This window comes from Paramacrobiotus metropolitanus, unplaced genomic scaffold, assembly GCF_019649055.1.
Source record: "Paramacrobiotus metropolitanus isolate TYO unplaced genomic scaffold, Prichtersi_v1.0 Parri_scaffold0000102, whole genome shotgun sequence".
NCBI lineage: Eukaryota > Metazoa > Tardigrada > Eutardigrada > Parachela > Macrobiotidae > Paramacrobiotus > Paramacrobiotus metropolitanus.
In genome coordinates this window covers 123,717-150,670 of record NW_026570322.1, presented here as the reverse complement: position 1 = coordinate 150,670, position 26,954 = coordinate 123,717, and the positions used below count along the sequence as shown (strand labels likewise).

Below are 26,954 nucleotides of genomic sequence, written 5' to 3'. Positions count from 1 at the left end.
CAGTTTAAAATCATTCTTTTTACAATTTTCGAAACCAGTTCGCTCGCAGTTCAGTCATCGAACCCGGACAATACAAACGACAGTGAATGGATTTAGTTAAAGCGCTCGCCTGTTTAGCCCGCTTGTCCAATGGAGAAACCACCGAAACGACCGGGAAATCCTAACAATATGCTGGCATTTGCCATCGTGGAGATCCTGTTGACCATTCTGGGATTCGCCGCAAATTTCTACAGCCTCTTCTATGGTAAGAATCGGGTTATATCCTGATGTCGTTACGTATTCCTGGCAAAGTGCAGCCGTAGGCAATATTAGACACAAGAACTAAAAGTTTCTTTAAGAAATTTTTTTTCGTTGGATTTACTTTCGCTACTCCCTCCTTAACCATCCAAATTTCGTCGAGTTTAATATTTCTGGAATTAGCCATTAATAACAGCTGTGGTCTACCGGTGGTTTCCGAGTTGTAAATACATGCATGCATCTCATGCACTTCGCAAAAGATTTAAATTTGATGGAAAACAGGTAGTAACATTTCGATGTGGTTGACACAGCGCCAGCGATGTGAATAATCAGCTGATATTAATCCATTTGCGTATAAGTGAGTGTCTCCTTTATTCGCCTTGCGTAATATTAATTTTGTCCTACAAGGCGGTAAAGGTCACGATTGCGACTGATGTGCTTGCGATGATGTCATCGCGGACTTATTTAAGCGGTTTCGCTTTCTGATCGATCGGTAACGCAGATCCATCTGCAATAATTCAGCATTGTTGATCCATTTAGGCCAATGTCAAAACGACGGCGGAATTTTCTGCCGGCGGAAATTTTGTCAGGTCAAAACGACGGCGAAATTTTCTGCCGGCGGAAATTTTGTCAGGTCAAAAAGACGGCGGAATTTCTCGTGGTCAAAATGTCGGCGGAATTTCCTGAACATTCATTCTTAAGGCAATCACGAATTGATACAAAACCAACTTATTGTTAAACTAAGTCATGCAGTAAGCACAATCTGGACATTCTATGTGTTATGTATCTGTGTATTGTATTCGTGTCAAACAAACTTCGGGGGTAATGTTCTGTTTTTTTCGACAAATACCGACAAATTTAACGCTAAGTCATAAAGAACTCCTATGACAAGAACCGCCATTATATTACAACGGAAAACAATGAAACAATGATCCGCGGCAGATACACCCCAATCACAACAAGAAAAATTCTTCTATACTGTCCTGCTCGGGAATCGTGCCCATAACGCATATCGCGTTCCCGCGCTGTATCTGTATAGACAAACGCTGCCGAAAAAACTCTTTGGCGCGTTTCTGGCCAGTGGCAGATATTAGGTAGCTTCCAACCTTGTCCACAAGTTTCTTAGTGCCACCGCTCCACGGTCCGTGAATCTCAAACGCAGCCGCAACGAAATCGTATCGTGGCATCAGCCAACTGTGCTTCGATAACTTTCCCCTTTCGGCTTGCTCCGCTGCGGCTCCAGCATTCACGGAGGTGCGATCAATATAGGAGGCCGCGAGTGTGTCAACGCAGGTAACATCTACAGCCAGTGGTTTACCTCGTGCCCATGGTACTAGAGTGATGGCGTCCGGCCTTCACTTTAGTACCATGGGCACGAGGTGCCCATGGTACTAGAGTGAAGGGAGAGAACAGAGAACAAACTTCTGCTAGAGAACAAACTTCTGCTTCTGCTAATTCCAAAACATGCTTCATCGTTCGGCAGATAGGCAGTTAACAACAACAAACGAGAACTATAACTCAAAAAGGTTGAAAAATTAAAAAAAAACGCAAGCAAACAAAAACAATGACAAAAAGACATACGTACGTACTCGAATACCAATCAGTTAATCCTCATTGGGCCGCTAAACAAGCTATCAAAATAACAAAAAAGTGCTGACACGTGCGTATTTATGAAATGTCCGGCAAGTAATATTGAGATAGTAGGTGGTGTATACATCCCCAGTCTCTGTGCTTCCATTATTTTTCATCTGCCGCAGCCATCGGGACTCAGAGTAGTTCCGGTGTCTTCCGACCCATTTGTGCCAGGAATATTCCATCACCTATGGCGTTTTGAAAGGCCATCGGCATCGTAGTTACGGGCTCGAAGGGCTCCTGGTTGGGTGTCTCGTAGTCACGGTCGATGAGGTCCAAGCAAAATTCTCGACGCCTCTTTTGGCTCATCGTAGGGTGGGGCTTGAAATACCATAGTGTGCCGAAGCTAAGAAATTATTACATTTAGCATGTATGATCACTGAACACTAAATGCGTTTTTAAAGTTAAAAAACAAAATCACCTTAAATACTAATAGTATTATTATCGTTAAACTGTGGACATGGGCAATATAATCGCTTATGTTATTTAAATTTGAAAGAATACTGATTTAATAACACAATGGGAACTTTATGCGCGCGAGCATATTTTGCGCGTAGTCAGTGTGCCATGCAACTTCTTGCTTAATGTAATGCAATGCAAATTGCAAAGTGAGTGCGTAACGCCTGCTTTCTTTAAGCGTTTAACAGCAATATTTTTACGGTAGACAGATATAATTGGCAGTATCTATCTCCGATAAATATCTAAATATCCAATGAGCACGACATAGCCGCATTAACACAAATAATTATAAGTATAATATTTACCGCAGAATTGTCTAATAAAAAATTAAGTAAAACTAAACTGTGTTACTAACGCCGGATGTTCGCTTTCATTGCCGCCGGCGTCATCCGTTTCGAAACCTTCCTCCATGCCAGTATTAAGATACCAGATAATGTAATAACCAGGTAATGCACTAGTCTGTTTTCGCAAAAGTCTGCAGATGCCAATTTTTTAAAACAAACCGCAGCGGCTGCCGCGCTGCGCGTGAAAGAATAATAAATTTTGTGGTGCAGCCGCTTCTGCCGCAAGAATGCGTCGATCGGCGCGGTTTCTGTGTGTCTCTGCGCGTAGAGATTCTTCGTTTGAGTTAGCTGTGCCAGTCTACATTCAGAGAAGTTGTGAGTCTTCCCAGGAAAAGCTCCAAAGTGATCAGACTAGATCACACCTCAGTGTCATCGCCACAGAGCCATTGTCAGACACCTTGTTAGTTGTTTGTCTCTTTTGCGCGGCTCAGGTATTCTCTTGAACTCATCCGCGCGTTCTAAGCAAACTGCAAACGCAACAACGCACATACAGACTGTACATACATGCGACCGGAAAAAGAGGCTTATATTGATAACGCAGCGCCCGAATCTATGTAAGATACATTTTTCTTCCAAATTGCTTTTAAATATGCACAGTAAATGAAATTAAAAAGTTACAAAAATTCCGCCGGCATTTTGACCACGAGAAATTCCGCCGTCTTTTTGACCTGACAAAATTTCCGCCGGCAGAAAATTCCGCCGTCGTTTTGACCTGAAAAATTCTTAATTTCGGCCGGCAGAAAATTCCGCCGTCGTTTTGACATTGGCCATCCATTTATAAATACATAATACGTTTATCCCTAGTTCTGAATATTACACCTTAACAAGAACACTGATATAGTGGAGCAAGGTCATGGCGGATTATGATGCTTTGAGACCGCTAACGGCTCCATTTTTTGGAGTTTTTGTCCGATATCTCGGTTTTATAAATGCGGCTAAATGATCTGTTATCAGCATGGCGCAAAGAATATTACCTGCTAAAATAACTAATATAAAAAATAACAGCATAATATAGATGTGATATGCAAATTGTAGATTGGCATTCCCTCAACAGTTATCGACCGACTGGCTAAGGCAAGGCGGATTACATTTCATCGATGATATCATCGCAAGCATATCAGTCACAATCGTGACCTTTACCACTTTGTAGGACAGGTACTACGTACAGGATATAGAGTAGAGCGCGGCTTATTAGCAAGTTAAATTAACATCCAATAATTGTTCGCATTGTTGGCACTGTAACAACCACATCGAAGTCTTGATCATCTGTCTTGCCAAATTTATAAAACCATCAAAACTCTGCAACATGTATAAGATAAGAAGAATGTGCAGCTTTCGTTCCCAAAATAAATTATTCAGCGCAAATATTTACTGGTTCAGATGGTGCTGGTCAATATATTTATGGCTCCGTGTAGATTTCCTGAAGAAAACGTGCCAAAGATTATTTGCATGCATCACAATCATTGATATTATTTCAATCTGTGGAACAATTTTCTTTCAGGAGCGCTGGCACCGGCCAACCATTTTCCGATTTTACAAATCCTAGCCTTTGTCCTCTCCATCCCAGTGTACTTGGGACAGCTGGCAGCCGGGATGTGTTTCATGGAGGCCGGTGTGCAAGTACATCGCGGCCACCGAGATCCGACATCCATCGCCGACCGTGAAATGTTCACTGCCTGCAGCCAGATCTGCGGCGTCTGCCTGGGGGCCATGATTTTTGCATGGTTCTGTGTGATAGCGTTTGATTCGGATTGGTACATCTCCAAATTGGGCGTCCGGGGCACCATCCACCATGTCGTCGATGCTGACCGGACCGGACAGTTTGTCATGCTCGGATCGCTTCTGACGCTAATCGCCAGTATGGTTGTGGTATGCCTTGCCGCTTCGCATTATGGTCCCGTCAGCAACGATCCGAAGGCTGCGTCCACCAACGAAAAACAGGGACTGCTCGACCACTCGGATGGACGAAACATGCCACCACCGTCCTATGAATCCGTCGAAATGAAGATCACGGTGTAGAAACGACATGTCCAGTGTGACCGTTGTCAGGATGCTGACATTCTACATTGAGCTTAACGGCCTCTTGCAGGAAACGCTTTGCAATTGTACGCTTTTGCTATCTTACGCTTCATGCTGCTCTGTGAACATAACGTTATACAAAGTAAAAATTGTTATTTGCGTTGAACGTGAGTATAAATACATAGCACTTAACAATATCGCGTTTATAATCAAAAGTTATCTGTCTTCACAATTTCCATGTTACTCTTCCTGCTCTAAGCTTTTGTTTTTGCTGGTTTAACCGTTTTTGATAAGGGAAATGCACCTTATTTTATTTATTGGTGACTATTGCATAATTATTCACAATTTAACAGAAATCACATGTTGGTAGAAATCATTTACTATGTAAATTAAAAGCGTTTCTTATCTTACTATCCGGTAGTATGGCAGCGTACGTCGAAACGATGTTTCGCAGCAAAATTATACCAAATACTCTTATCACTGTATTCATGGTGGAAATCATGTTGCGATACTTCCGATTCTGCCTAAATTAATTATTGCACAATCTTGCGTTCGTTCAGAATTTCGATGGATTTGGAACCGGTAATAACTACGGTATCAAGCAATGTAATTGTGATGATTGGCGTAATTTCACGGCACCGTTCGTCACATATGCAGGCATTTAAATCTGAAATTTCCAAGCGCATAAACCATGCGCACGCAGACGGCTGCATTGCGTGAACATAAATTTTACGCCGGCGGAGATATGCAGTTTTCTTAGCTTCGGGCAATACAGTGCTACAAAAATTTAAGACTGGTTTGTAATTACGGCTAAATAAATTTGCTGAAAACTTCTTGTTTTAGTTGTTACAACACTACAATGAACACCAAACCTCGTTTGTACATTTATGAACATATCAGGACAAAGTGGCATTGGTGGGTGTTGACCGTATTGTATAACTGCAAGATTTAAGATGACACTCATGGGTGAAGGATACATCAATACTGAAAACGACTTTCATTTTTTCCTCTTATCAGATTCGATGTAGTTTAGTTGATTCGGTGTATTTTAGCTAAAACCGATTCATCATAATTTTGATACGAGTATTACAACAATAAGACGAATTTGTAAAAAGTTTACGACCCGATAACGCGAATTAAATCGAAGCTATCATATCTGTATGTGTACTGTACATGCATCGTGACATTTTTCCACAGTAAAACATATCGGAATACATATTATTCGTCAAGATGCAAAACAAATAAAATTTATGTTAGTATTTTTATGGAAATAAATAATGCAAGTGCGAAGTATAAAAATGTATTTTGTTGTACTATACTATTTCCAAAGGATAACTGGACAGGGCAGCGTTATAACACACAAATAAAAGTTTTCAATAAACCTTCGGCGTAGTTGACTGCGCATTCAACGCCAATCCATGCTTTTAGGAAGCGACTGCGTTGGACAACAGACATTCCGTAGAGCAAGCATCTGGAATGGGATCGCTGTTAATTTTCTTGTATAGTGGCGGTGCTGAATTCTGGGATCCCGAGTGGTCCAAAGAATTTGTCTCGCCTTTCAGCTCCTGGTAAACATTAGCGCTACCCCAGGCAATAAGCACTGCCACGACGAAAGCGACAGCGTGTACCACAATCCACCCCAGCATGACCAACTGTCCGGGAAACTCCGCCTGGAACGTGTAGGAGGCTGCGCCCCACACGCCCAGTGACCGGACGAACGGGTCGGCATGAAACGCAAACTCCATGGGTCCAGCAAGGAGCACCAGTGCCAGGAAAACTGCACAGCATCCGCACACCCCCCTGTTCCGTTCCGCAGCGAGATAACTACCGAAGCGTGCCGGGTCTCGGTGGCCGCACAAGACACGGGTACAATACACGATGAGATAGATGCCGTTCCCCAACTGAAAACCGTACACGGGAATGGACATGATGAACCCCAGAAACTGCAAGATAGGAAACATGGCGTCCGTCCACAGCACCCCTGAAAGCGATACATTCAGCGATTACAGGATGCATGAGGGCTGCACTAATGTCACGTGGCAGCTCTCTTCGAGAAACAAAAATAAAAAATAAAAACGAAGTGCGCAGGTCATGTATAAACAAGTTTTCAAAGAATGGTGAAAGTACAGATAGAACGTTTTGCAAAATTTAAGCCTAAATTTCTAAGCTTATAAAAAAGTCCAAAGGTCAGGTATAACCAGGCTTTCAAAAAGTGGAGAAAGTAGAACGTTTTGCAAATTTAAGCAAGAATTTTTCAGCTTCTCAGTTATAAAAAATGAAAATATCTACTCCGCTTCTTACCATAAAAGAGGTTGTAGTAATTCGCGCCAAATCCTGCTACTGCTAGAATGACCTCCACGATGGAAAGAGCCAACAAAACCCGCGTATCTTTCAAAAAATTCCACAATATATTCATTGTAAAGCCAGATTCAATAGCGTAATCACCAGCTTTGTAAAAATGAGGCACCGTGTACCCTTTAAAAGCCTAAATCTTCCTTTGCTGGTGAAAATTATTATCGACTGACCCTCCAGAGAAAGGTTAAGCTGTCCAACACCCGCCGATGCGAGTTGATGATGATCGACAATTAACTGGCACTTTTGCCAAGGGCGGACTTGCTTTATAAGACGCCGGTGATGTGCTGTACATTTCGAATCTGCCAAGTGCATATCTGCATACAAACGTTTCCTGACGCGTGATCCATTGTATTCATGGCGGAGTTCGAGCAATCCGGAAATTTTTCAAGGTTATGGTCATGGGAGGATGATCATGAAAGGGAGTTTTCATACAGTCTTTATTGCACACCTCCACAATTTAAGACAAACCCGGAGTGAGTGATCTCCACTTATGCAGTGTATTGAACAACTTGTTAACGTTCAGCAGTTTAGCGGTGTACAAGACGTTGGATGTGCGCTACCTGTAGAATGTGCACATGGATGAGTCGGTGCACTTGTACGACTCGTACTAGCAAGAGCTATACGACTTTAATACCTATTCCTATGTTATTAATAATTTTGTACATCATGTTAGATCTCGCCTACCTAAGTAAATAACAACCCATGTGAACGTGAACAGGAAACTGGAGTTTATTGATGCACACATCCAGAGCGAGATTACTCGCCCAGCAGAAAACACCCACACAACGAGAAGAAAACAATTTTTGGTTGATTGCAAAACGACAGACTGATTGAACATTTTTGGCTGATTAAACAAACTAACAAAAGCAATGGAAAGTTTATAATGGGCGCAAAACGACTTATCTACTCATATATTCTCCACGTTGTAACGAACGCCATGCGGATTGCGACCATGCAAATAATTTACCTATATATTTCTCTATAATCCTACACATTTTGACCTTAATATGAAAACACGATCAGGGGCATACCGGAACTATTTGTTTGTACTCTTTGTTTGTTTTTACTTTGTTTTTACTTTTCATTCATTAATATTTCTCGTTTTCTACCGGGGCTTAGCAAAAGAGTGGCGGTTTGAACCAAAATGGTGGAAACAAAATTTTCAGAGCTGTTGAGCTTTAGTCTTTCCTGTCTTATTAATTTGTAAGTATATCCCGAACTACAATTCAGTAATTTAGTCACCAATTTAAATGCCAGTTTAGTTAGGAACCCGAACTCGATTACGAGCGTGTGTCCATCGGTAGACACGCGTTCGTTTCGAATATTCGAATTCGGAATTCTTATTCGGTTTAGGCTGACCCGCGTAAATAATCTGTAATCCGCTAAGCGTGAAGCGCTGTGACACAGACGTCACTACTCAATCTTGTTTTTTTTTATTGTTCTTGGTTTACTCAGCTATCAGATGAATTTGGGTTTGCTAAGAGATTCTTAATTCCAACATCAAAGTGACGCGGTTTTCTTGCTCTTCTAATTATAACTAAAGTTTTTTACCGGTAGGGTCCAATAATGTCGCTGCCGCTGGAAGCACATTAAGCCACGTGGTCACATTTAACCGAACTGCGATGCCTCACAAACTATGAAGTAATAAATATCATAATTCAGACTCAACACAATTGTCACATAATTTTCACACATAATTAACCAGTCTTGCTGTGACAGTGGCATTTTAACAGCAAATAAAGATCGAAGGTTAAAAAACGAAACTGCTATGGTCTCTCCGGTTAAAACATACATAATACGTAATCCTAATTAACTGGTCCAATCCTGTGTGATATTGCATGATCCCAGTATTATAAAAACTTCGAAAATTAATTAAAAGCTCGGATGGGCGCGCTACAAAGCCTTTGCAAGAGTAAATTAACAATTCATGGTAGAAAATCCAGATTTGGTACGAAATGTCTATTCACACTGTTAATAAAAATATTGCAAAACTGACAAACTCAGCAACAGCGTCCATGGTCCACTTAATCGAAAACTCTGTAGATCGCGTCCGGTTTCCGGAGTCATTGCGATGTAGAATGTTACTGCAGCATCATGTGCCGAAAACGTGAATTCCTTTACAATGCAAAACCCTGTCCAAATAACAACTACTACACCGGCCGGCAATTTGCGTACGCACTTGACGTTTCGCGGCATAATCAGCAGAAAATAAAAGTGGATTTTCGGGTAATAGACGACATTAGGTACTTGAAACCGCAAGTCCCAACACGGATACATGTGAAACTCGCACATTCCTGGTTTAGCAAAATGACCACGCATTAGTGCTGACTGCAGACCTTCCTATAAAACCGGCAACACGGAACTTGTAATTGTCAGTCAGGTATTTTAATTTGTTCCATTTGTGTCCGGATTACCGCCTCCAAGATGAAGTTTCTCATAGTCACGGCGTTCTTCGTCTACTGCGCCACGGCGCACCAACTGCCACCGGGACTGGTACTGCCCACATCATCGGATGATAGTGGCGCCCAACAGACCCGTTCGGCAGGCAAACAGCACGAGTTGTTCTCTAACGGGAACGCTCGCCCGGACCGCCCAGCCTGGCCGCGACCCCACAACCATCACAATGCCGAGAAGAACGGTACCCTGGATAACAGCACTGTGTCAGGCAACAACACCGTGACCGGCAACACCACCTTCACCGGTAACTCGACCCTCAACAACACCACCATTGTTGACTTCACTCAAACCGCCGGTAACCAATCACACGGGAACGTTGGACATCCTCACAACGGATCGCTAGCTAACCACCCCGGACACCATCAGTTCGGTGGACACCATGCTCCTCAACACCATCCAGGTCATCCGGGAGGTGCTCCCCAACACTACGGTCACCCAGGTGGTCCCTCGTCGGAATCCAGCTCCGAGTCGGACAGCCATGAGGACGGTAATCAAGATGGTGACTCGGACAGTGATTCCGAATCTAGCGAATCTGGGAGCGGTGAAGTGCAAGCGCAAGATCATCCGGGAATGTTGGAAGGCCGCCCGCACGGTCGTCCCCACGGTCGCCCCCACGGCAAACCCGGCAAATTCGGTAAGGGCAAGTTCGGTAAGGGCAAATTCGGAAAGGCCCTGAAAGCCATCCTCCTCAAGAAGCTCGCCTCTGGTGCCCCGTCAAAGTGACCGTGGAGAAGGACTTCAAAGTCAAATACGAACAGAAAGGTCATAAGGGCGGTCGCCGCGGAGCTTTTGGTTTTGGTGGAAAGAAACCGTTTGGTGGAAAGCCTTCGGGTCACGGTTTCCAGGGACATGGTGGACCCTTCCAAGGACATCAAGGAGGACCCTTCCAAGGACACCCAGGAGGACCTTTCCAGGGACATCCAGGAGGACCGTTCCAGGGACATCCTAATGGACCGTTCCATGGTTTCCCCGGCCATCCATTTGGGCCAGGATTTAACGGAAACTTCAGCAATCCGCCCTTTTCATACCCAATGAACGGATCCATCCCTGTTGCCATTAACAGCTCTATGATCCTGACGTTCAATTCTACGGGACCGAACGGAAGTTTTCCGCTACCTGATGCGGGAGTGAACGGCTTCAATCCTACGCCTGGCCAGTTCATCGGTGCCCCGGGTAGCACCAACTTCCAATCCGTGAGCGGTATGCCCTCCAGCTTCCAGCCTCAGGGTGTCAACAACTTCGGACCTACCAACGGTGTGTTCCCCAGCTTCCCTCCGCCTCAGGGTGGCGGCAACTTTGGACCGGGCTTTAACGGCATGCCACCCCCGTTCCCGCCGCCCCAGGGTGGCAGCAACTTTGGACCCAGCGTTAACGGTATGCCACCTCCTTCTCCTCCCAACGGTGGCAACATCAACGGTGCCCCTTTCCCCGGACCCTCGAATAACCAACAACCACAAAACTTCAACCAACAAGTCCCACAAAACTTTAACCAACAAGTCCCGCAAAACTTTAACCAGCAAGTACCATACAACTTTAACCAACAAGCTGGCAACGCTCAAGGAATTTCCCCGAACGGCCCTGTAACCCCCCTTTAACGCCAGCACGTTTAAATGAGCGCACTGCTTACAGAATTAATTATAATGTACCGGTATTTGTGATTTAAAGTTGTATCAATAAATTATTAATAAATGTTCTAATAAAGATTATATCGGCGGCACACGAGCAAAGCAGCCAGAAATTGTGACCTTTATTTGAAGGCCTCGAAAATCAGTTAACTATTTTGTGTTGACGTGGCGTATGTTTGAGTTGTTCCAGAAAATCCACCTCAGCGTGTTGTTTTTGTCTGACCACAGTAATTACATTTTTAGCTTTTTACTATACAGTATAACTATATAAAAAACTGTTTTCTTTCAAGTACATTTTAAGTCACCAATTCCAGACACAAAACATCGCGCCAGGCCAGCATCCTAAGAAGTCAAATACATGTACAGTAGCTAAAACGATCTGCAGTTTCATATAACAATTAAGAGGGAAATATTACAGTTAAAAACAAGAGAATCAGTTATTTATTTTCACAATTTTAGAAAATAAATGCACGGGAATTAAGCGCAAGAGATCGATAGCAGCCGAATAAAAAAACATTAATTCAGCGTCTTCGGCCAACAGATGGCTCATCCGCTGGGTGTGGCACCAACGGTCAACACGACGTTTTCCCGCTTGCCAACATCCAAACACATTAATTTTAACAGGCTTGATTCGGTACTTCTGATGCAATCTGAAGAATTCCACACATCAAACTCGCATCTGTGCAAACACTGAGCCAACAGATATCGCGATCAATTACCAATGCTAACCAGGGTAAGCCGACCAATTTCCCACCTGACTCACCCGTTTCCGCTCCACCCACTGCTGCTTGGTGTGCACGTGGCATTCGGCTTAATGAATCGCCTCAGTGTTCTCTTCGGTGGGGAGAAAATGCTGAACCGGCATTTTTCCACTGCAGCCGCCACTTCAAATCAAATATCACTGCCTAATCCTTTGGGAAAAACAAACAGACTTAATGCAATAAGCAACACTTGTTATACACCGTCTACAGGTGATTAATGCCGGCTAGCTTATATAACTGATCGGCGATGTGCAACACAATAATGCTGTAGTTATAAATATATACACTTGTCACAGCTTTAATCCCAAAAGCAAACGAAAACCCAGAATGATATCAGTTGCTATGATTAACGCGTTTTTTGAAGGCATATAATCCTTTCCGTTACAACACAAATCGTAACAGTTCAGTTTTACTCTGATTTCTGAAGCGAATGTTTTAAAATGTTGATGACCTTGAAGAAGAAAGTGAAGAGTATTACCAGCTTGATTTTAGCTGACGACGATAAGATATCGCTGTCCAGTAGTGATTCCAGTGTAGCATATCCGAATAATCGCAATTCTCCGACGGCCGGGAGCACCGGAAGTCCCGTTAAACGCCAGGCACCGCCACCACCACCGCCGCCGGCAACGGTGACACCGCGACCGTATTCCCGCAGTCCATTTCCGGGATGGCCGACTATACGGATAATCGGGCAAAATTAATGGCGGATATTCGGAAAAGTCCAAAATTGGCGCGCGTGGATCGCAGCCAGATTCGGGATCACAGCAGCCCAACATTCGGGTCGTCTTCCGCCGGAAACAGTAAGTCGATATTTTTCCCGATAAATGATTGTGATAATGCATGAATAATGGCACTGATTCATATGTTTTGTGTTTTGTGGAGTTATGAATCAATAAAGTAACCGTTGTCCGTTGGCAATTTTGCTGATGGTAGCGGAAAGTGCCGGTAACAGAATATGCCGGTAGCATTAACGGGGGATATTTTGGCTTAAGCTCGTGTTTCTGAGCGTTTCTTGTGCCGGGATTCGCTTGAATTTGTTAAAAAAAGCAATTTTCTTCTTTAAAATATAGCCTGTACTCGAATTTTGCAATAATTTACAATACTCGTATTTTTTCGATACCAGACAGGTTTTATTAGGCCTTTCCATTCCTATCTGTACATGAAAAATCCATGCCTAAAAGGCCGTTTTCAAAACAAATAGCAAATAAATATGTAATTATATTTATTTACTTTCAGATGTAACAGCAACGAGCTATTCTCGTCAATCAGCATCCTCCCAAATGTCCCAGTCCCGAACCGTCATTTCCTGGTACCCATTCCCCGGCTTCATCCCGACCAGGAAGCCGCTTCAGCCAGACGTCGAACGCCTCCTCGCGTTATGACGCCCCCAGCGCCCCCAACACCCGTCCCACTATCCCCTGGCCACCCCACCTTCATCCGGGACGGCCCCGATTCCGGTCGCTCTTCGCCGAAAACATACGTCCGTGATGATCCTGATGCAGCCCGGAAATCCCCTCCTACCTATGTTCGCGACGACCCGGAAGCGGTGCGGAAACGTTTGGGTTCGCCAACCCCGAGTCGCAGCCGGGCGTTGAGTCCCAGTCGGGCAAACTACCTCCCGGTGGTGGGGAAGGGACTCTTCCCGAAGGAGATTGAACAGGAGACCATTGTTAACTCGCATAACAAACCTATTTCCAGCGAGACACTGCGGCGGGAATATTTGGGGTTGAAGAAAAATGGGAGCGGTGCGACGGATGGTCGGAGCAGTCCGTACGGTGTGCAACTGAAATCTGTGTCAAATTCATTGGCACCGAAAGCCCCGATCCTTAAAACGGTCAACTGGGCGCCGCATATTGCGACATCTATGAATGGACGAAATTCCAGCAGCTCCGTGCATTCACAATATTCTGCCGGTAAAAAGGCGAAAGCCTAAAAAGTACTGCATAGGTTTCTTTTTAAATTCTAGACAATTTTTCGTAGCCGGCAAAACATCGGACATCAGCTCGCGTTCTCGCAGTCGATCTCGGGACGACTTCCTGCATACTGAAATAGGCTACCAGTCAAGATTGTCTTCGCGCAATTCAAATGAGGATAAGGAAAGGTTTTATCGGAGCACGTCTGTGCCGGCTCTCAATCGCGGAAAGTTCGCTGTTAAAACACATGAATGGTCAAGCGACATTGATGACAAGGTGTGTTTTGGTCAGCATTTATGCTTGGTCCTCCCCTGGTCGGCTTTATCTCACCCTTAACTGCTTCCGACTTTATAGGTGTCAGATGAAGAACTAGATCAGCTGTTCAGCGACGTCTACTCGCAGCTGGATCAGCTGAACAACGGGGATACAAAGATCGTGGCAACATCTACTAATGTTCCAGAAAGGCGTAGCGAGACACCGTTTGAGGCGGCCGTCCGCGATGCCTTCAACGATATCAAGAAGGATGGTGGGCTGGAGAATGCCAGGGAAATCGAGATTTCCACGCGAGAGATTCACCGAAAGGTCACCATTACTACCACGCCGAAGCAGGAGCGGAAATTCCCGCTGGCTGATAGTAACACAATGGGGAATCAACGAGTCCAGTTGCCTCAAAATATTACAGGAAAGGTTACGAGTTTTAGAAAAATTTGCATCTTAAGGATTAGAGAAAATGACCATTATAAAACAGCAGTAACATGTACTTAATTGCGACTATGGTTTGTAGGCGGTCGCATCATGAACCCGGCGACATCCGTGGCGCAAGCGCAAGACAACGCCAGACTCGCCATTCGCCAGACACAAATCCAGTACGAGCGTAGTGCCTAGTGTATCTGTATGGCGGAAAAATTAAAGGAGTGTTTTTATACTCGTAGTTTTTTTTTGTGCAGCATACATAACATATTGTGTCAATATGCCATGCATGCCAATGGTTACGTATCCCTATGAATCTCCCCTGTTGTTCTGTTCCGCATTGCCATTACTACCCTTGCATAATACTCTAGCTGTATGCGGCATGCCTACCGTATGTATGTGTTTCCCTAAGTGTTCACTGTAATCTGTTTTACCAGGGCAAGGTCAACGCCTTTCCCATCAGAAAAATTTCTTTTGTTGTTTGGGAATACTTAAAAAAATAGTTTCATCCGCAACGGTCCAGTGGGCGTGACCAAACACCAGTTTGTGGATACCGCTGTAATGGTGGTATCCTATGTATTGGCAATGCATTACTTACCATACTACCGTTTTGCCAGTGAAACTGCTGTACATGTTCTGACTTGCGAGCGTGTCGTTCGTTACAGTTATCACTGCAAGTTTCTTCGAGTTTGTTTTTAAATAACTGCCTTCATTATAAACACTAATGTAGCAATCTTGTGACTTACTGAGCTATATATGGAATACGTACCTGGGGCAGGAGTTCAGCGCACAAAATAGCATTATAAAGCAGCAACAGCACAAATGCTGAATAGTGAATATCAGCCGATAAATATTAACATGACATAAACATTTTAAACTGCTATTAAAGCCAGGTATACAAAACGAAAAAAAGTGAGGAGGCAAATGGGTAACGTCATGCTGGGAAAAATGCCAGTGCAAAGGATACCGGTATCGTCAATTGTAGACAGTTAATTATCGTCAACATTGTTGACGATAATTAACTGTGGTTATTAACGATATGTTATGTTTCAGCTACTTGCGAAGGACAAAATTATAACAACACTAATAAAATCTACAAACCGTAACAAACGTCAAAACATGAACAACCGAAACTGTAGCCACTGAAAAAACCTGTAACAGCTTCATTATTCAAATTTTTTACTGTTTTTAATGATTCATTTTTTAAGAGTGCTGGAGCTTATTCGGTGCATTTTAGTTTTAACGTAGGTAAGCATTGTGAAAAGTTCAGCAGTTTAGGAGACCACTGCCTTTGAGAAACTCACTTAACTATGAACACATTTTAGAATTGAATCAATTGATATATCATAAATTTCCCCAAAAGCGCTTCAGCTTTTCGGTCATGAACTTGCTTTAGACAACCTCTTGGGCCATTTTGCATCAGACAGCCTACGTCGGTTCTTCACATTTAAGATTCACGAAATATTCCAATATTATATATCCATCAGGGTTAACATTGTTTGAATACGTAGTATCTCGAAATAAAATTCGGAAAATGCGAGGTGGAGTGTTTTCCAAATCTTCAAGAGGGCCCAATCGTCGCACAGATCTGGTAACATTGTCATAGATCCAGGCGGACGTTTCGTCTTCTTCCGTTTCACCCTTAACAACCTCAATCATTTCAGATTCGGTATTTCCGAATCCATCCGGATCGAATACCTGTACAGAATTTTCTCGTTTAAAACAATCATATGTATTTTTAATAGGAAGGAAATGTATCGAACAACGAAGGCACTGTTGACAAACAGTTTTCGTTTTGCTGACGAGGGGATGCGGCAAAAACTGCATGCAATAAATTTCTTTTGCTTTTAAATTCCAAATGTTTGTCACCTGTCATTTGTCACATGTTGCTGCAAGTATGCACACTTACAGCCACTCGGAAAGCTTCCGTATTGGACAAAAAAATCAATTCACTTGAGCAAGGTACCGACAATGTGGGATCGTCTTCCATGCTAACGCAACGTGGTGCGTCTCTTAATCCAAGAGAAGGTCCAAGATCATCCGCTTCGTCGTTTCGACAATCTATAAGTCGATTTCGGATGCTAAATTGCGGCCAGCAATTTATCCATGCTTCGATGCTTCCGGTAGCGACAACTTTACTTCCAACACGAGCATCCACAGTGAAGGTGGTTTCGAAGCCCGTGGAAATTGTTTGCGACAATCCAACTGCAGCGGACGTCGCTGAAGGGTCATTTCTTACCTTTAACCGGAAATTGGATGACCCAAATGTATAGCGAACATCTGAAGCCGGCGCCTATATAATTTCCATCAAATTGAGTACAGTTTCGCGCAAGTGCTGTCACTGGTGGCAGCGTTTGCGTGACCGTAACTACTGTGGGTATAATTTATAAACGATTGGCTTGCATTTACGCTCATATTGCATAGTTTGGAAGACGGCAGATACCCAGTGCAAACATCTTCCGGCATTAAGTAATAATATACATTCGAAAATACGATTTTAATTGTTCACAGATATATTAAAAAATCGGTTGTTTTGTACATGCAGATGAAACTGAGAAGCAGAAATCTACGGGTTACTTGTGTCTTGTACTAACTGGATATGCTATTCTTCCGATTTCGCCTATTTGCTTCGCTTCGTCCGCAGCAGAAATTGGTTGACCTGCTTGCTGTGCAGTCCAACAGTGCATATTAACGACTCGCGTGGCTGGTACCATGGTAATTTCAGGCATTGTTGAACCTGTAAGGTCGTAAATTGTGTACAATGTAAGTACTCTTGAAAATACTGTAAGCAATAATACGAAGCGTACACACATACACACCACAACGAATTCCACATTGATACATGTAATTCAACGCTTCACAATCCGCAAGACTCAATTTCCCTGAGATAGACCGCATCAGTGACATTCCATTGGCGAACGTAAACACTGGGTCACTCTCCGAAGCCGCAAACTGTTCTGGTGTGATCATGGTGACGGATTCCAGATCGACCATATCGAGAAGTTTGTGAGTGTGAGCAGTTTGTTCAGGAAAGAACAGGAATTCATTCCGCAGGTATGTCTTGGTTTTATTATTGTACCCCGGTTCCAAAGTTCAGTCCGACTGCGCTACGATCCGGACGCTGAAATTCACTGACCACTCCAAGCATTTTCATCAGAAAACGGGTGGTCTCGCGTTCATCATCGAGGCAACCATGCTCCGCTGCGCTGGTGCCTTTACTTCTGGATCCGAAGAACAGCGCTTGCTGACCGGCGCCGCTGCTGTTCCGGACATATCCTGGATGCGTTCGACACGCGTTAATTGAACTGTGTGAAATCAGCCCAAAATTAGTATAAGATAAGATGCTGTTATTCGTTCAACAGGAACATGTGATTACCCGGATATTGGCTGATTGCGGAAATGTAATCGTGATAAAGGTAAGGTGCCTGCTATCAAATCATATGGTAGGAACTCTATGCAGCCTTTTGTAGCGGTTTTGATATGGTTCATTGCGCTAACCAGCGTCGTGTACTCCGTTAAAGCTGCAAACAGATAACCTTGACCGGAAACGGTAATAAGGTATTATCGCGTTTCGAGGATGTGGTAATATACTTACGGTACATGCTGTCCAAATCATAACCGATCCTTACACGACCTCTTTGGTACATTATCTCGCCTGCATCTGGCACTAGTGTGGCATTGGGATTAACGGGCCAGAAATCGTATTCATCATTCGGCTTGCGCATATGACTGGCAGCGTCAGAAAAAGCAAAAACAGCGAATAAAATGAGAAAATATGCTGCCGTCCACATCCTTTGCCGCGAAATAAAAAAATAAATTTCTGTTTCCGGAAACGGGAAATTTATATCATTAAATTCAATCAATAGCCATTGCAACGTAGGAAGCAAAGCATAATTATTATTATAGTAGATTATGCTCGCACATTTAAATTGCAGAACGCACGCCTATTCTAGTGACGAAAGAAAATGCAGAATAATAAATTAAAAGAGAAGTTCGATAGTAATGGACTTAACTTGAAACTTGTGCAGCCACGCGTCACAGGTATTGAAAGGAAATGAATCAACGTATGTCTTATCACACTGGCTTCTAAACAAAGAACGATAACGCTTCTTGTTGAGAAAGCTGCGAATTTGCATTGCGCCGTAGCGCTCGTAGCCGGCATGCAGTAAGTGGCACTTCATTACACAACGAAGAAAAGGTAGTACAAGTACTCTTGCATAACATTATTACTCTGTGAAAGATTAAGATGACGGAAGCGAAAAAAAGTAAACGTTGGGCAGTGATAAGAGTACGCAGATATAGTATTCAGTAAGAATGTCACATTTATACTGCATTCTGTACCATAACGCAGCACAAAAAGACGGTACTTACTACTTACTGTGCTAATGCAGTTACTTACATTTGAGGTGAAATACAGCTGCTGTGTTCTGCCGGTGGGGACTTTTGTTAATTCTACGCTACTGACACGCTACTGATTTCCATAAAATGATTCCATTCCATGATTTCCATTCTATGCCGACACGCTACTGATTTCCATAAAATTTAAAATGTATGGTAAACGGCACGCGATTTTTACATTCTACAAAAAACCTTAAATGAACGGGCCTTGTACAAGTGACAATTTGAAACAAAGATCTATCGACGTGCCGTCAGTCGTTTCACTTTTTGCCTTCTGTTTCATCTGTGCACCATCAAGAAACTTCAAATGTTAGCAACGAAACACTACAAGAACCTATTAATTTTCTGGACACTTCAGATTAACAGTTAACTCTAACAGAACAGAACCCTCTGGATTGACTATGCTGGAATATGTTGTATCATGAAATAGTACACGGAAGGCCATTAGAGGTGCCTCGTTAATGTTTGATATGCGTGCCAGCGTTATCATAGCCCCGGTTTCGGTGCTGTATATCCAGTTCGAGGTTTCATCCTCTTCCACAGGCACGCCCGAATCTGGATCAGGTTTCTTCGTAGTCACCGCAATTAGTTCCGACTGCGTGGCACTACCGTCTGGATCCGTTGCCTACAACCGCGAAAATGTTCCCTGGCGATGATCGACAAAGAAACGACACTGTATTTTACCCGAATGCTGAAGACCACTTGTCCAGGTCGCAGTGACCCATCTTCTTCACATGCGGATGTGGTAGTAAGTGGTGGTCCATGCTCATAGGAGCAAAAGGGAACATCACGTAGTCCCAATACCGGGTTTTCCTCCGGATTATCTCCAAAGCCGCAGGGTACCATGATGCCGTTATTCACGCGAAAGTGTGGCCAGCAGTTAACCCATACTTCGATGTCGCCTCGGGCCACCACTCTGCCTCCCGCCCGGGCACCCACCGTGGCACTAGTGCGGAAACCGCGGGAAATCTTCTCCGGCAGTCCAATCGCTACTGACTTGTCAGCGTTGTTAAACGTTTGAGTTCGTATTTTCAGTTTAGGATCGGATGAACCAAAGGAGTACTGCAGTACATCTGTACTTGTCGATGGTGCCTGCGCAAGAACAGGAGGCGTAATGTACTTAATCGCTTAATACATATTATAAGTAAAAAATAATCTGTGAGTTTTCCCACGGGAAGATTTAATTCTAGTGATCCAATTCTTCCTGTTTCACCCCGCTCTTCTAAGGCGGAAAACGGTTGACCAGCTTCATTAGGATTCCAACAATGGAAGTTAGCGACGCGGGTTGGTGGATTCAGAACGATTTCCGGTAAAGCGGAGCCTATTCACAAGCTGCGGATTAGCACAAAATCCACGCATTAATACTTCGTGGCAATCTATTGCATGCGAAATACGCTTCCCCCAAAAATAACAAGACTCGGCCATCACATCGATGCGGCCTTTGAACTCTTGAACCAAATTAACCTAAATGTAGCTGCAACATTAAAAATGTCACATAAACGATACTTCCAGTAACCAAAATCTTGCTTAATGCGGCTAAATGCTATTAGACGGCAAAATATGATTTCAGAGGTCAGCCGGCCATGCTCGTTTACTGCTAATCTGACTACACTCATACCGCACGTAATTCCACAGTCATATATTAGATTCAGCAGCTCGCAGTCTTTTTGGCTTAAACGACCCGAGATGGACGGGGATACCGACACTCCTGTGCCTAGCACGAACAACGGTTCATCCGGCGAAGCGGCATATTGTTCCGGTGTTATCATGGTCACTGAGTCAACATCCAGATCACGTTCAACGCCCACGGCATCTTGTTTGGGGAAAAAGAGGTATTCATTGCGTAGGTACGACTTGGTGCGGTTGTTATACCCTCTAGGAAACGAGACGCCAACGGATGCCCGGTCAGGACGCTGGAATTCATTGACGATGCCAAGGAGATTCAGCAGATAGCGTGTGGTTTCCCGTTCGTCGTCAAGGCATCCATGTTCCGCAGTACTATTGCCTTTACTCAGCGATCCGAAAAGAAATATAACTTGTCCGGCTCCTTGGCTGTCGATAACGTATCCCGGGTGGGTGCGACAAGCATTAATCGTACTAAAAAAGCCGTGCCTTTATAATTACAATCAAATGGCACACTATTTTTATACTGTCAGTGGAATGAAAATCGCCTGTACCCGGTTTCAGGTTGGTTTCGAATGTGGAGCTTCGACTGCGGTACACTACTCAGCAACTGATCATACGGCGCGAATTCTATGCAGCCTTTTGTGGCCGTCTTGATTCGGTCCATAGCGTTGGTCAGCGTGCTATATTCCGCCAGTGCTAAACACATACAGATACTTCACTGTGATACAATGTTGCCCACAGAAAACTAATTATTGTCCGAGTTTTCTATTATTTTTACATACGGTAAATGGAATCGCGAACATAACCAATACGAACACGGCTGATTCGGTATGCAGTGTCGCCGTTGTTTGTCGTTGTTGTTGCGCTGGGGTTGATAGGCCAGAAATTGTACATTCCATTGGGCAGCTGCAGATGACTGGCGGAATATGAAAACTCAACTATTATGGAAAGCAGAATAATGCAACCCTGCATGGCCCACATTTGACTGAGAGCAATTGTATACTATACTACAAATTCGCTTAACATAAAGCAAACAGAATCTCAATAATTTCTTGCGAATAATATTATGGTGCTCGTTTTCTGATGATTACGGAAGGCAATTCTGATGATTACGGAAATTGTTATTAAAAAATAAGAAAACACAAATAAGCGCGGAAATTTTATTGTCAGTCACCTTCGTACCAAAACTTGCTTTGGTCAAAACGCTTGGTGTACTTGTACTTTTCCTATCAAACGACTACATAGTTGCATAATTACCGGCGTATTAGCGAGATAATCGTTAAATCAACAACGTTGCTGTAATAGGGTGACTGTTACGAGGTAACGAGGATAAAGTATGCAGATGATAGTTATGTGTAGAAGTAAGTATAAGCAGTATTGCGGGTTACAGATCTTTATTAACCGGCTACCCTTGTGTAACAAATATGATCTTCTTGTGGACCAACGCTCAGACGACTGCTTTTAGAACACTGATTTGCGATCCATTGGTGTTCTCAAGATTCTCGGCCGCGGCAGCTCGGTAGCTAGCGGGTGTTGATCCCAACAAGCTGGGTATCAGTACCTGATGTATATTGATATTTGCGTCACTACGTACTGTTTCTACATATGTCCACGTGACGGAGTACTATTGCCGTACATTTGTAACCCAAAAAAAAATTGCATGATACTCTGCAACCGCACACCGGAAACGAATGACCACTGAAAGTTAACAACTGTTGTACACCATAATTTTCTTCGTTCAGCAAATATCTCTCCAGTAAAGACTGTATATGATTCAATTATTGTGTGTTTTGCGTAACTCATTGTGGAAAGGCTTATTGTCCAGCGTGCCCCTATGCCAAAGCCAATACTCTGCTTTGGTTTTTTTAGGGTAACAATTATTTTCATAACTTGCCGGGGCTCCGATGATCCCCTAATTCTGGTATTGCTAGTTCATTCTAGCTTTTATCTACGGTATATCATTTGTCAGATACCTGCTTTTTACACCACCCAATGTTTTAATATGTATGAAAACTGCGAGGACAAGAAAGATGGAAAGATAAATGTCAAAATACAAACCAGTGACTCCGTCATATTCACAGTACCATTTTTTTATCAAGTTGGATACCTTTTCTACGCACGAACAGCAGACAGTTTAACTATAACACGCCATAAGCACCTAAATTATTTTCAAAAGAATCATGTTTGCATTGGGGAAACTCAAAAGGAATTCATGCTCAGACTAACATTCACCCATTGGGATACAACCGAGCACGCACGACTACAGGAAAATTACAGGAAAGTTGAGGGTGGTTTACACTTTACACTTAAGTGTGGCAGCGAAGGTGAATGCAATGGGAAGACCAGCAGCGTCCGGGTCAACGAATAATAATTGAAAGGCATAATTTCCCGGTTCAAAATTACTCGCAGTGACCATTAATGATTTGGAGGTTTCAACGTATTTCCAGCTGCTACTAAAGTCGTTACCAGGATTACCGTCACGATGCACTCGTAAACCAAGAAATTCTGGTGTCGTTCCATCGGGATCGTTAATCTGTAATGCAATACAGTTTACTTGTAAAGCTAGCCAGAGACTGTACAAGCTTGTCCGGCAATTTCTGTCGTAAAGGTACAGCTAGCGCGAAATTTGCGCTTAAAATGATGGCCACGTCACTACGCCTATCGGATTGTCTAAATGCGCTCCGCAGATAGATTGCCCATTAACTACACCGACCGTTTTCTATTCTAACCACCTTCAGCCAGGCAGTTTCTGTTATTCTCATTGAATTATCTGGCGTGCACCAAGCCACCTGCCAGCCAGATGCATGTTACGTACAGTATTTAAGCAGTGTGGCGTGGCGCGCCGTAGCACAGAGTTTGGCGTAACACGCAAATTTGTATACTTCGCTGTATTGAACCGGCAGAAATTACCGGACAAGCTTGTACAATGTCACATATGCGTAGCGGTTAGGAATGTGCTGTACCGAAATAGTAATGATGTTCCGGAATTCGGCAATAAAATTATCTCCACCAGACGGGTTACAGTGCAACCCTGACCGTGTGTATGTTGTTGCGCCGCTACGAGCGCATTCTCTTTCAACGATGAAGTCCGCAGCAGCCTTGCCCCGTTTACCAGGCGTACCACAAGGCAGCTCCCCCGCCCCCGCCAGTTGGAATCGGGGCCAGCAGTTAACACTGACCTCGATGTCATCCGCCGCAACAGGAGTGCTGCCGGTTTTGGCGGTGAGACGCACCGATGACTTGAAGCCCTTAATAATTGAATTTTTTAACTTCAGCTGGGCGGTCTTTGGGGTGGCGGAATTAGGTGATGTTGCTGTGACGCCAATCGCTGGAGTGAACTCGTATGATATACTGGTAGCCGATATCGGATTGGAATCCTATGGGAAATTGAAAGAACTAAGCTGGTTTGTATCCTGCGACAGGCCATAAATCGGCGACTGCAATAGAAATACTTACCAGTTTTTACTGCCCTCACTTGTCAGAAAAAGGCAGGCCCGACGACCGGTACTGTGGGTTTTACTTACAACCAAAATCTCAATATTTTGTTATAAAAACAAAATTAATCGTGGCGTGATCTTGAAACGCAGAAATACTTCAAGTTCATCATTAATATCGCATTATTATGCAAGCAAAAGCATGCCGCTGACCTTGAATTAGCCAATAAGTTCGCGGATAGTGTCAGCAAACATCTGTATGTCAGCCATGCGATAGGTTACTGTCATGAGTAACTGCCGCTCGCTGTAGCTCGCGTAGAATGGACACTTTTGCTTGGTACGAAGTACTTATTTAAAGCGTGTAAGTAAGTATAGACTGTACCCAAATGAGCAATATAATTGTACCTCAAATTAGCAATTTAAAGAAACTTCGAAGTGCAGTACAGACATTATTCTCGTACATATACAGATATGCAGTTAATACACTAACAAAAAATCAAAATAGAATTTATATTTGGTTCACCTTCTATTCGTTCAGTTAGTTAATAAAATTGGCTAGTTTTATTTTTATTATTGCGCCAATTTTCACAATATGTGCATCAGCGAGCACCACTCACCATCAGTAGCACAGTCAAATATAAAGATATCTTGACTGAATATGCTGATTGAGTTTTTTCAGCTATAGTACGCGTACGAATTCTGGACAATAGTGTTATGGTGTTACCTCTACGATAGATATGGTGTCCTCAAAAACGTCGGCATCGTTAACGGAAGCTGTTGTGGTTTCCCAGCAGAAGTAGCTCTCTGATATCTCGTCCTTATTGAATTTCGGCAGGCCTAAATCTCCTGTAGATGGAAAAAGTGGCACTTGCTGCAACGGTTTTTTTTTGGAAATATTGATTTCGGTTATGAAAATTGAAATCAGAATTCAACAAAATTCATTTTAAAATTAATATCAACGAAACAATATTCAGGCTTTAAAAATACAAATTTCAAGGAAACCGACTGAAGATGACGTTTGAGGAAATCTGTAGTTATAGCACGGCACTAATCGTATTCACGTTAAAACAACGGTAAACATTACCCGAAGTGGAGGCGCAGACTATATTGCACTGATACATGTAATTGAGCGCCTCGCAATCTTTTTGACTGAGCGTTGCGCTTGTGGGTGCGTCTTTGCCGTCTGTCCGTGTAAATACCGGAATACTAGGATCTTTCGCATACCGCGCCGTTCGCACCATCGTGACGGAATCCATATCAAACTCATCAGGATACAGCGGAATTGTGTCAGTTTTTATATTGAAAATCCCATCGGCTTGCAGAACATCCAGCACCTTGTCGTTATAACCTGACAGGAACTGCATGGGACTTTTAGCCACATCATCGCGATCCGGGCGCTGGTATTCACTGACTACACCCAACACGTTTAACAGCATACGGGTGACGTCACGCTCACCGTCCACAGGGTCCAGACAACCGGTGCGGCCGTTAGACACCATCAACAAAGTTTGACTGCCCGCCGTGTAGCCAAGAGGACCTCGGCATACAGGCGAGACAGATCTGAAAGTTGTGACATAACCAGTACATTATTTCCATTGTTTGTAAACCATTAAATTTTGATTATTACAGTATTACTATTAAATTTTATTGTCGGCAGTGGTATGGGTTCAGCAGTGTTAAGCACAATTAAGTAAGACAGCATCCAAGTAAGACATTTTTAAGTAAGACACATCCAAGTTCACAAACGTACTGAGTGGTGGAATTGATATAATAGGTCACGTGAAGTACGTCAGTATAAAGTGCACTCCACGGGACGAATCTGATGCATTTATTGGTGGCTTCATAGATCTTCGTGATGGCATTTTGGAAAATAGTGTACTGTGGAATAGCTGCAGAAAGGTATATATAAAAAAAAACAGCACCGTGACGTCATTTGTACGACAGTTCATTACCGTAGTCCTTGCGCTTTTTTTAAAATTGATACTTACTGTAATCGTCTGGAACATCGTAGGGTATCTTCACTAAAGGATCAGTGTACCCGTTGTTGTCCATTGCAGCGTTCGGGTTGCGGGGCCATCTCCGTGCTCGTGGTACGCCATAACCCGCTCCGTGGACAACACTGAGCAGAGCTCCAAAGGTTAACAGCCGCGAAACCGAGTACAACATGGTAGAAACTGTTATTTTACTTGTCAACAAAAACTTGCGAACGTTCTAATGGGCCATGAATTGCTCCTTTCGTCTCTTTGCATCGACTGAAAAGGAACGATACCACAAGGAAAGTTGTTATAGATAACGACATAATCTATCGGTGTGCGTGTGTTTTGTAAGTAAGTGTAGAAAATTTATTATCAGTCAGTTTTATGAAGTAGTATCCAGAATTTGCTTGATAAAGGGAGTCTTTACAGTTTTTAACAAGGGCGGCTGAATCAACGGAATATGGAGACTGTCAAAATTATCTTATCTGTACCGGCACAAAAGCAGGATATTACGTAAGCAAGTAATTTGCTCAAAGGTGAAGACTTTCTGGAGACCTTGAGATGCGTGACTGGTGCGTAACATATTTTGGTGCACACATACTGAATTGTAGCAGTATTGATTGTGTGCAGTAAAATTACAACAAACTTTCGGGCACCCAGGAAATTATTGTATGGCTTCTTCGGTTAGGTAATACAGTAGACTGTCAAACTTGAAACTAATTCTGAACACATTTATAGCAGTGATTTTCCGGGGTTTTTATACAAACGGCACAATTATTGTTTTGTCATGCCTTTAATAAAGGGATGCAGGGTCCCGTACAGAAAAAATATCCCTTAGTTTTGCGGTCGTTGAAATAAAACAACCATGGTCAGAAGACTTACAGCTTGAGCTGGTGGAGCCATACACGTACCGCCTCACCTTACCGCCGCCGGAAGGTCGCTGCGTTAAAATTGCTGTTGGGGGCTCAAATGCTGTTGTTTCGGGAATTAAGCGGCGGCTTGTTATGCTTAATCCAGAGCATGATTAT

At 43.4% G+C, this 26,954-nt stretch overlaps 6 protein-coding genes across 9 annotated transcripts; 2 read left to right on the top strand and 4 right to left on the bottom strand.

Annotated features, from left to right (window-relative positions):
* Positions 1-5,958: 5,958 nt before the first annotated feature.
* LOC129597289 (uncharacterized) lies at positions 5,959-8,993 on the bottom strand. 2 transcript variants are annotated; one of them, XM_055494773.1, is made up of 4 exons: positions 8,839-8,993; positions 8,598-8,680; positions 6,993-7,606; positions 5,959-6,672 (listed from the first exon to the last, which is right to left on the bottom strand). In XM_055494773.1, exons 3-4 carry the CDS (start codon positions 7,105-7,107, stop codon positions 6,116-6,118), a joined length of 672 nt encoding a protein of 223 aa, XP_055350748.1. In that variant the 5' UTR covers positions 7,108-7,606; positions 8,598-8,680; positions 8,839-8,993; the 3' UTR covers positions 5,959-6,115. The 2 variants fall into 2 exon arrangements, with proteins under 2 accessions (XP_055350748.1, XP_055350747.1); XM_055494772.1 differs by having other exon boundaries at positions 8,598-8,993.
* A 1,541-nt stretch (positions 8,994-10,534) lies between these two features.
* LOC129597264 (acidic proline-rich protein PRP25-like) lies at positions 10,535-11,098 on the top strand. Its single transcript, XM_055494746.1, has one exon. The coding sequence runs from the start codon at positions 10,535-10,537 to the stop codon at positions 11,096-11,098; it is 564 nt and encodes a 187-aa protein (XP_055350721.1).
* Positions 11,099-12,125: 1,027 nt separating this feature from the next.
* Positions 12,126-14,933, top strand: LOC129597274 (uncharacterized). The gene is made up of 4 exons (XM_055494754.1): positions 12,126-12,689; positions 13,126-13,802; positions 13,870-14,078; positions 14,157-14,933. The coding sequence occupies exons 2-4, from the start codon at positions 13,268-13,270 to the stop codon at positions 14,565-14,567; spliced, it is 1,155 nt and encodes a 384-aa protein (XP_055350729.1). The 5' UTR covers positions 12,126-12,689; positions 13,126-13,267; the 3' UTR covers positions 14,568-14,933.
* Positions 14,934-15,836: 903 nt separating this feature from the next.
* LOC129597240 (uncharacterized) lies at positions 15,837-18,603 on the bottom strand. 2 transcript variants are annotated; one of them, XR_008691544.1, is made up of 6 exons: positions 18,088-18,601; positions 17,869-18,013; positions 17,312-17,797; positions 17,087-17,229; positions 16,362-16,785; positions 15,837-16,190 (listed from the first exon to the last, which is right to left on the bottom strand). XR_008691544.1 is itself a non-coding variant. In XM_055494714.1 (6 exons), the coding sequence occupies exons 3-6, from the start codon at positions 17,484-17,486 to the stop codon at positions 15,921-15,923; spliced, it is 972 nt and encodes a 323-aa protein (XP_055350689.1). In that variant the 5' UTR covers positions 17,487-17,797; positions 17,869-18,013; positions 18,088-18,603; the 3' UTR covers positions 15,837-15,920. The 2 variants fall into 2 exon arrangements, 1 of the variants encoding a protein (XP_055350689.1); XM_055494714.1 differs by having other exon boundaries at positions 16,402-16,785; positions 18,088-18,603.
* Positions 18,604-19,143: 540 nt separating this feature from the next.
* LOC129597266 (uncharacterized) lies at positions 19,144-21,680 on the bottom strand. The gene is made up of 6 exons (XM_055494747.1): positions 21,299-21,680; positions 21,068-21,212; positions 20,509-20,987; positions 20,063-20,211; positions 19,575-19,982; positions 19,144-19,515 (listed from the first exon to the last, which is right to left on the bottom strand). Exons 1-6 carry the CDS (start codon positions 21,495-21,497, stop codon positions 19,228-19,230), a joined length of 1,668 nt encoding a protein of 555 aa, XP_055350722.1. The 5' UTR covers positions 21,498-21,680; the 3' UTR covers positions 19,144-19,227.
* Positions 21,681-22,590: 910 nt separating this feature from the next.
* LOC129597225 (uncharacterized) lies at positions 22,591-26,954 on the bottom strand. Of its 2 annotated transcripts, XM_055494694.1 has the most exons (7): positions 26,809-26,954; positions 25,939-26,202; positions 25,701-25,839; positions 25,035-25,510; positions 24,675-24,796; positions 23,480-23,893; positions 22,591-23,049 (listed from the first exon to the last, which is right to left on the bottom strand). In XM_055494694.1, the coding sequence occupies exons 2-7, from the start codon at positions 26,114-26,116 to the stop codon at positions 22,810-22,812; spliced, it is 1,569 nt and encodes a 522-aa protein (XP_055350669.1). In that variant the 5' UTR covers positions 26,117-26,202; positions 26,809-26,954; the 3' UTR covers positions 22,591-22,809. The 2 variants fall into 2 exon arrangements, with proteins under 2 accessions (XP_055350669.1, XP_055350668.1); XM_055494693.1 differs by lacking the exon at positions 26,809-26,954 and having other exon boundaries at positions 25,939-26,301.